Consider the following 9,863-nt stretch of genomic DNA (forward strand, 5'->3'; position numbering starts at 1 on the left):
TTTTTTTTCCCCCCCCCCCCCCCCCACTCCCCATGTCTGTCAGCCCCACTTATGATAAACTAATACAGCCAGGTCCCCTCTTCCTCAGATGTTTCTAGTTTCTGCCATATCTTATAACTGAAGTCCTTGTTGTTGCTCCCTAAGTGCATGATTTTGCACTTCATACTGTTAAACTTCATTCCATTTCTAATGCTCCATTCCACAAGATTATCTAAATTTTCCTATATAATAATCCAGTTCTCTTCCACACTGGCAATACGCCTTTGTCCCACCTTAATATTGTCCACAGATCTTATGAGGAGACTTCTACCTCCAGTACCAGGGTCTCTTATAGAGAGTTGCACAGTTCAGGCTGTAGGACCAATCCTGCAAGACACCAGTGAAGCAGCCACCAATCAAACAATTTACCTTTCAGCATAGTCTGCTGAAATTCCCCCTTAGACCAGCTTGTTGTCCATCTCACAGTTGCATCATCAATCCCCCTTCTCTCCAGTTTGGCCAATAATTTCCAAGTGCCAAAAGAAGCATCAGCCCAACCCAGCCAAAAACTCCCAACCTTAGCTGTGCCTAACATTTATCCCTAATAAACAGAAGCCATTAGCATTCACAGGGGAAAAATTATCCAGATACTGTTTAGATACTTTTATCAGGAGCCCACTGATTTAAGTCCACTGTATTATCCATATTTAAGAAACCGGTTATCTTATCACAGACTGATACTAAGTTAATCCGCTGATAAACCCACGTTGTGTTGTGTCCCGTATTCCAAGCATTAACGACTTGCTTCAGCTCACAGATGTGGGGCTTTGGTGGTAGTCCTGGGCCCGTCTCTGATCCAGGCTGGGTCATTGCAAGCCACAGCCTAAAAAGATTCCTGATTGCTGCTGTATTATATTTCCTTCCATATCTTTACTGTTTCTTCCTTTAGTGTCTGTTTTCTGTCACCTTCCAGTGGCAACTTAGTGTTTAGCTCAGAGGCTGCAGCAGACCTTGAGCTCAAGGAGATTGTCTTTAACACATAGACTTATTGAGTAATAAAAACTACACTTAAAAATGTGAATCGTTTCGGAATCTGTATTAAGTGTCAAGAAGTGATTTGAAATCTAGTTTTCGAGCTGGGGTAGGAAAAGGTTATAATTGGAGACCTACCCAAATCAAGGCAGCAGGCAGTATTTTGCAGACCAGTCGTGGCACCAGCCACCATTTTCATGGGCTTATCACAATGGGAGGCCTTCCTGTACCCCCACCACTAATTGCCCAAGAGGCCCTGGTGGCCCTGCTCATCAACACTGGCTGAGGGCTTCCCTTTGTGCAGCCCCGCCCCTTGCCACTGATTGGTCAAGAGGGGTGGGATGTATGAAAGGCAGCTCTCTAAGTCAATCAGCAACAGAGGGAGTGGCTGCTGTTTTGGCTGTTCACCTTCATGGTGGCAGCTTTTCCACGCCTCAGTGAGCTGCAATGCCAGGCTGCAGTGGCTGCTGCCTCCCACTGGGGAGGCAGCATTTTATTTTTAATAAGTTGATTATTTTTTCTGGTGATTCTTCTATTCAAAATTGTAGAAACCTCTATTTTTCACAGTGTTCGTGGAAACTGCTGTTTTCATGGTTTCCACGAAAATCACAAAATTGCAATTCAAGTAGGTCCCTAGTCATAATTCTAAAGACACACAGGTTTAATTCTTGCTGCCACCTCCTGCAGAGTTATTTGGGGTAAAACATTTTGAGACTGGAAACAAACTAATTTTATTCAGTTACGCTAATGCAATCATATTAATAAACTCTTCCACCTCTTCCTATATAATGTCCATACTTTTTTAATGTGTTTGTTGCATGCTTTTGGAATGACTTGAGCTTTTGTTCTTCTTTTTCTGTTGCTTAGATATCTGACCTATATAAGAGCCTGGAATTCAAAGAGAGCAAAATCCAACAGTTAGCAGATGCAGTTAAAAAATGTGAGAAAGAATTCAGACAGTTTGCACAGCTGTTTGGTAAAAATAGCAACTTGATGGTAAGCACTCAGGTGAGACATCTGCTTTTCTGACCAACAGCTTTTTTTTACAGCCCAGAATACAATTATCGAGTGACCGCTGTAATTAATTATCAGGAAAATAACAAACATTGACTTACAAAGCCATTGCATCATGCAAATGTGCATTGATTTCTGGAATAATACTATGCATTGTCCATGAACTTAAATTGTTGTTGTTTTTTTAAAATACAGCATAGTCTTCTCATTTGTGACTGATAAAGGAGATTTGTGGTCATTTGGCCTAAGCAAGGACTGCTGAATAGGAACCTGGGGTGGGGGGAATAGTCCAATTTCACTATGCTGGCATAAACTTGAATAATCAAACTGAGATCGGAGTAATAAATTGCAAATCTTAATGAATTAGGAATTGATTCTTGGTGAATGAATGCTGAATTAATCATGAGAAGCTTTTGAACAGATTCCAAAGGCAAACAGCAGGGTATTTTAAAATTTGAATGCAATCAGTGACATTTTTAATTTCATATGAATTTTTTTGTGCATGTTTGTGTCCTGTCCCCACTTCCTCCCCTCACCCTCCATGAATTGCATTAAACTGGAAGACTCTGGCTAGTCACCTTGATAAATCTACATGGCTGGAAACACAAGTGAAGCAGCTCATACAAATGGCAAACCAGCAGCAAAATAAATTTGACTTGAGGCCACTGTTGGAGACCATTGAAAATGTAAAGCAGAAGATTGCCCTTATGGAAACATATGATCAGCGTTTGGGTAAGCATTTTTTTTGTTTCATATCTGGGTGGGTCTCTTCATATAAAAAGAGGCTGTAATATATTAGTTGGCTTGAGTCACCTTCCCTGTCAACTTTCTTGCCCACGTAAGCTCAGTGTGAATCTTTGAAGGCTGCTGTTCATCTACAATGACATGTATACGCTTAACCCAAAGTTGGTTTCTTTCTTTGATGACTGGATCATTGATAGTTCTGACTTGCATACTCTGGTAAGAACATTCATTTGTGGTATGTGTAGCAGGGTACTAAGGTGCCATCTACTTGAAGAGCAGGAATGGCTACCAGGTGCAGGTTGCCAGGGGCCCACACCTGTTGAGTCAGCTGACCGGAAGGGGCAGGGCTGACTCCTATAAAACACAGGCTGGAGGCCGAGAGGCAGGGTTCTCAGCTGGCGGCCAAGGAGGAGTGCTGCCTAACTAAGCAAAGGGGAAAGGCCTGAACGCAAGCAGTCTGTTATGCTGGTGAAGGATGGAGCACCCACGGAGTGTAACTCAAAGGACTGGAGGACCGGGTGAGGCTATAAGGGGATGGAGGAGGCCTCATAGGGGAACCACAACAGTGTGGGAGCCCCAGCCCTAGAGAGAGAGAGTGGGCAGCATGAGAAGGCATCCAGTAAGACCGAAGAACATTTGGTACATCCACAAGGCTTGGGGCATGGTACAGGGGTGGTTGGAGCCATGCGTAACCCATAAGGCTGGGGTGCACCTGAGCCCCATTTCAGAAAACGGACCAGTATAGCAGAGGAGAACCGCAGCCAAGATGACTAAAGGTAGCCTCCCTATAATTCAATAAGACCAAAGATGTGGTGGGCGAGATTGCGAGGTGCAGATAGGCAGCTTGGCACAGTAGAGAGGGTAACAAAGGGGGAGCACAGCGACCCCGAGGTTCCCGTCCTGTCACAGTATGCTATATCTTGACATGCAGACCTCAAGTAATTTCTTTGTACTGCACCTCTTGTCTCCTCTGTCTTCCCTGCCTCACTCATTTTCAGTTTGGGGGCTTAGGACGGGTCCTGCTGATAGACAAGCCCAGGGGTAGGCAACGTTTTTTTGACTGGAGTGCCGAAAAAACGACAACGTCTACTTTGTAAGGTGCCAGAGTGCCAGCATGCCACAAAAACAAAACTGGGATGTGGGGGGGAGTACATGGCAGGATGCACTGCATATTTAATACAGTTAATAATCATAAATGTTGCTTTTTTTTACAGTAAATACCAGGCTGCCTAAAAATTCAAAACCTGATGACAATAAATGCATCTTCATGTATTGCCTATGTACTTGTGATTTTTTTTTTTCCTTGTTAATTAAGCATGTTGTGATGAGGGGGAAGTGAGGGAGAGAGGAGCAGGGAGCAGCAGGAACCAGTGGAATCACTGTGGGCAGGCTGGCCTGGCCAGGCCCCTTGGGAAGGCTGCAACTGGAGGAGAGCAGGGGTCAGGTGGGGAGCAGGGGCTACCCTAGGGCTCTGTAGACTCAGGCCACAGTGAGGGGGCCCAGCAGCACCAGAGGTAGGGCCCACTCAGCTCCACAGGAATGGAGCGCAGCCACCCTGCCCATGAAGAGACGCTGCCTGGCTGGGGCAGGACGCTGGGCTCAGGGGACTCCCTGCTCAGTCTCTGTGTGTGCCAGGTATGTTGCAAATGGGAGCTGCAGCCTGTTCCCTGGGCTCTGGGAACAGCTGCTGCAGCTGGTGCTCAGGGCCAAGTCGGCTGGGAGCCGACAGCACAGTGGCTCTGTGCAGTGCCTACCACAGCCCTGGCCCCTTGAGGGAAGCTGCAGGTGAGCAAGGCCGGGACCTGGGCAGGTTGGGGCAGTCATGGTGGCTGCTCCCAGGCTCCAGGGGTCTCCTGCAGCCAGGCCCTTGCACCAGGGATGGCTGCCCTGCTCATACTGTGTCCAGTATGCAGAGAGGGAAGCCCCCCCAAGCTCGGTGTCCTACCCCAGCCAGGGAGCATCCCCACATGCACAGGGTGGCTGTGGGCGATCCCTGCAGAGCTGCGTAGGCTGGGCCAGGCCCCATCACAGGTGCTGCTGGGCACCCCTGCCTGCCTGCCCAACACAGCTCGAGCTTGCAGAGCCCCAGGGCTGCACCCACTTCCTGCCCAGCCCCTGCCTTCCTAAGGGCCCTACCGGGCTGGCTTGCCCACAGTGCCTCCACCCACACTGCCCAGACCCTGTCCTGACTGCCCAGCCCCAGCACTTGGCACCTTGGTGCTGCCCCGGGTGGGCCAGGGTGTCTGCCTGCCTGCCTGGACCCAGGGCTCTGCCATCTGCTGGAAACCTCCTGTGCAGCGCCTGCCCCAGCCCCAGCCCTGTCCACCTGCAGCTCCCTCTAGGGGCCAGCCAGGCTGGAGGGTGAAGCCTGGGAGCAAGGGGTGGGGTAGTAGAATACAGACAGTGTCCCTGCCTGTGTTCTGGCTCTGCCCCATGCCTGCTGCGGTGCTGGGACTTGTGCTGCACAGGAGAGCCTGAAGCAGCAACCTAAAAAAAAAAAAAATTAAACAATTTATTTGCATGCCTCCTGGCGTGCCAAGAAAAATGTCTCCACGTGCCACTAATGGGGTGTGGCTGATCCCTGGCCTAGCCTGTAACATGTCACTGATTCTTTGTACCAGCCTCCTTGAGACTACCTCTGTAGTCCTTCAGCAGCTTCTGAAATGAGGGAATAAGCACTAATTATAATTGCTATACAAGCTTGCAGCCAAGACCCCTGTATTCTGATCTGTATGCCCTTTACTATTCTATACCAGGTGGTCTTGAGCAGATGCCATCAATTTTCCCAAACTGTATGATATTTTGTCATCTCTACAAAAAACTATTAGGTTGTAGCTGTACCTTTCTCTTCCCATTTGTGATTTGAAATCTTGGTTTCTGTATTCTCCAGAGTTGACAGGCCATTTCCTTAGCCTGCCATTTAGTCGCCATGCCATTCATTATTTCAGCAACTCGGTTCTGTTTGACACTCTTCCTTGCGAAGATTTTGTGTGCCGTCTAGAAGTCTGACAGAAAGTAGCTTTCCAAGTGTCTTAACAGTTATCTAAGCCATGCTAGCAGAGTTCTACAGAGCTAGCTTCCAAACAAGGATAATGGTAATGCCTGGCACTAATGCTATACCCAAGGTAAAAAAAAATAAAAAGGCAAGGAAAAATTGTTGGGGTTTTTTTTCTCCTTCCTAAACTGTAAACATAGTATACTTGGCTTCCAGGCAAAGAGAAGTGCTACATTAATATAATCTGCTACAGAATTACTCAGAAGGGGTCCTGGAAGGAGCCTGGCTCAGCTATTCCCAAGAGATCTGGAGTGTGGCAGAGTGTAGTTTTATGGGCAAGGAAAGTGACAGGGCAACAGTGCAGAATTGGAGATCATCAGAGTAGTAAATAAGGTTAGAGAAATGTAGGCATGACAGCTAGGTTGATCCTGCTTCAGCCAATTAAGGACTGTTTCCTGCAGTCTCCTTTAGTGACCCATGGGATGGGAAGTGGCTTACAATGCCAACGCTTCATGCTGTAACATTTAAAACGGTCTGCAGTTTATTTTGGGATAGGCAGAGACAGAGTTTCGTTCTCCTTTCACTTCCACTTCTGTGGTGTTACTTTAGACTCACAATGTGAGATCAGAAGTAAAGCCCATTGTCACGTGGTCAGCTTCAGCATGACAGCAGGCCACCAGATGTATTCATGCATTCATACTTTAATAGTTTATTCAAAATGAGACACCCAAAACCTCATATACTTGAATACACACAGACCTTGAGGGGAAGTTGGGGCCCAGACGCAAATCCTGCTTGCTGTCTTGCTCTGGGATTGAGGTGCCTTACCTAGAAAATTGTTTAAGGGCAATAGACCCATTGATGTTGCCAGTACCATGAAACTAATTGTCACTGTGCAGTTCTTCTACATGATTCCAAGGTTATTTTTAAACCCTGGGTTGAAGCAGTTAAGATCCTATTGTCACCAAGTATGTGTTCCTTTTGTTTCAAAGATGATTTTCCATAAGTGAATGTTTTGTTTCTCTTTCCCAGTTGTCTTGGAAGGTGAATCCAACAAGCATGATGTCCACATCAATATTCACAAAGCACAGCTCAATAAAAATGAAGAACGATTTAAACTTTTGGAAAGCACATGTTACAATGGAAAACTGATCTGGAAAATCATAGATTACAAGTTGAAGAAAAAAGAAGCAGTGGAAGGTCGCACTCCGTCTGTATTCAGCCAGCCATTTTACACCAGCCGCTGTGGATACAGGTTATGTGCAAGAGCGTACCTGAATGGAGATGGTTCAGGAAAAGGAACACATGTCTCCCTCTACTTTGTGGTGATGAAAGGGGAGTTTGACTCATTGCTACCGTGGCCTTTCAAGCAAAAAGTTACGCTTATGCTTCTGGACCAAAGTGGGAAAAAAAATCACATTGTAGAAGTTTTCAAGGCTGACCCCAACAGCAGCAGTTTCAAAAGGCCAGATGGAGACATGAATATTGCTTCTGGGTGTCCGCGATTCGTGGCACACACTGTGCTGGAGAACACAAAGAATGCTTTTGTCAAAGATGACACACTCTTCTTGAAAGTAGTTGTTGATTTAACTGACCTTGAGGAACTGTGAAGTGTGTCTGAAAGACGCAACTTCTTAATGACTTTAAAAAAAAAAAAAATAGACTGTCTCTTGGTGATGACCAGCCATGCAATAATGAATTACCACTAGTCAAGCCACTTGACATGTTTTTGTACATTTTTGAATATAAAACAGCTAATGAATTGCCAAAGCACCAGCCTTTTGTTTGTTTGATACTGCACTTAAGGCAGCCATAAGTCCAAACTGATGCTGTGGACATGTATTCAAACCAGTATTTTGATTTTGTACTATACGTTTTAGAAATGACTGCTTGCCTTGCATCTCAAGTCTGGCATCTTGAGGTGAAAATACAGTGCAGGGCACTTGGGGACCCAGGCAGGTCTGTGGGTTCCAGGCAGTTGCATAAACATTGATCAGGCTGCTGTCATTGTGGTGTGCGGGTGCATTTCACATGACTTGAACTGGAAACATCTCAGCATTTCTCCAATTATGAGTAAATATATCAGGATCCAAGCAGCGCCTTGACTGGGAAAACTGAGGGACAAAAGCTTAGTCAGTAGTTGCAGAGCTCCTACTTATTGGAAAGTTTGAAGACATGTCTTTTAGGGCATGATAGTACCACAGCTTCTTATGACTTGGTATCCTCTCTTTTTCCAGCTCAGTGCCTTTGGACTGATCCACATTGGTGATGAACACTCACAGTCCCCATTTGAAGTCAGCAGAAGCTGCTGGTGCTTATGTGGGAGGTATGGCCATTAGTTGTAGAGCCCTTAGTGGTATAGCCAGACTGTCAGCTTAAAGGTAGCAGGCAACTTGGGTCCACTGCTGGAGGAGTAGAACAGAAGTTTCAGAACATTTCTCTCTCTCTCTGTCTCAAGGACCTCATTGTACTAGGTATTGTCAGAACAGAAGAAAAAATGCGTCCCTGCTCCCCAGAGTCTTCAGTCTAGAGTCTAAATAAAACTAAGCTTTCTTGAAAATCCAGCCCAATTTAAATCCTATGACCTTTTTCAAAATGTGGCTCTAAATTTTTAACTTATTTTCTGAAGCCCAGAGGAGGAGAGAGTGGGATTTTTTTCTCTGAATTCCTTGTGTATTGCATGAGGCATACAGATGTCCACAAATGCTGAGGTCAGCAGCTGAGGAATAACTGGCCTGGGGGTGAGTGCGTATCAGCTCTGCAGAAGCTTTATGGCTACTTAAGGAGCTCTTTATTTTGCTCACTCTTGATCATTTTGTTGGTACACGCAGAATGAAGTGGATGAGGTAGTTGGACATCTACGCCTAATTATGTGCTCTTGGAGTCCAGCGGTGATAGCAAACTTGGAACTTCTGCAAAAGCAGCAAGCAGTCAGGGTTGATTCGGAACAAAAGTATAGGGGCAGGATAAAGACTAAATGGGAGCAAGGGCTGCAGGGAGAAAACAAGGGTGGATTGAGTCATCCTTGTGTCATGATTTTCATGCTATCTTCTTAATATTGACTGAACACTAGAGTTTTAGGCATAAATATGTGATATTTTTGCCTGCATTCTAATACTTCTAAGTTCTCAGGTGGATTCATGGAGACAAGGAAGACAGAAATTATGTCAAAACTGGAAAAACTGAACTGTTTTTTTTAAATCTCTGTAGGCTGCTAACTGTGCACATCTCTCAGTACAATATTTCAATTAGATGCCACATACCCTTGCTTTGGTATAATGGCAGTATATACTGAGCCACTGTAGAGATTATACACATTCCCATGGCCAAATTCTGCTCTGTTGCATGGCTGCAGTTCTTACCAACTTTAATAAGCAGTTGTATCCTTACAACAGAGCAGAATTTGGCCTTTTACATTTTAATGTTTTGTTTTGAAAAGAATGAGTTTGTTTTCAAAATGGTGCGGCATGCTAGAATTTAAAGAAAAAAGGTGATAGAATATGACCTGTTAAACTGAACCTACTGTTGACTATTGCAGTACTATCTGGGCTGTAACTTTCAAAGTGTCATGAGTGGTGATTCATGGAAATGATACCATCCATTTTCACAAGACTATTCAAATGTTAAGTATCAGATACAGAAAGTAATTGAGAATTCAGAGAAATAAAGGGGGAAGAGGAAGGCATTGCTGTTATCTGAGCAAGTCATGAAACTGCCTCCATTTTCCCCAGCTGTAAAATGGGGATAATAATACTTGCATCACAGGAGTGTTGGAACTGTTAAATGTTTGTGAAGTGCTTGGAGCATGAACAGAGCTAAGTATTATTAGATCTCCATTTCTAAGTGTTAGATTAAGTGGTGGCTTTGTGACGGTGACAAGTGTTTAGTGTGGTGGTGAGCAGAACTTTGGAAGCATGTTCAATTTTATCCATATTGCAACTTCTCCTCACATACTCATGGACTGTTTGCACTTTTAAAATTTTTGTTTTGTGATGAATGTAATTTTAGAACAGAACTATTTAAATAGATAGCCAAGCACACACCAGTCTCTCTGGGTGAGGAAAAGGGGGGGCAGGGAAGCCGTTGTCAGTCACTGCCT

The 9,863-nt window shown here is 45.0% G+C and overlaps 1 protein-coding gene across 5 annotated transcripts in view; it reads left to right on the forward strand.

Annotated features, from left to right (window-relative positions):
* TRAF5 (TNF receptor associated factor 5) overlaps window positions 1-7,534 on the forward strand; it is a 69,444-nt gene extending 61,910 nt beyond the window's left edge. For 4 of the 5 annotated variants that reach the window (XM_019516418.1, XM_019516417.1, XM_019516416.1 and 1 more), the window contains 3 exons: window positions 1,879-2,019; window positions 2,589-2,757; window positions 6,797-7,534. In XM_019516418.1, the coding sequence (XP_019371963.1) occupies window positions 1,879-2,019; window positions 2,589-2,757; window positions 6,797-7,374 (888 nt within the window). In that variant the 3' untranslated portion in view covers window positions 7,375-7,534. The remainder of the gene's footprint in view (window positions 1-1,878; window positions 2,020-2,588; window positions 2,758-6,796) is intronic. The other variant, XM_019516419.1, reaches the window with a different exon arrangement.
* The last annotated feature ends 2,329 nt before the right edge of the window (window positions 7,535-9,863 follow it).

This window comes from Gavialis gangeticus, unplaced genomic scaffold (assembly GCF_001723915.1).
Source record: "Gavialis gangeticus isolate Ggan-Ray unplaced genomic scaffold, GavGan_comp1, whole genome shotgun sequence".
Classification (NCBI taxonomy): domain Eukaryota; kingdom Metazoa; phylum Chordata; order Crocodylia; family Gavialidae; genus Gavialis; species Gavialis gangeticus.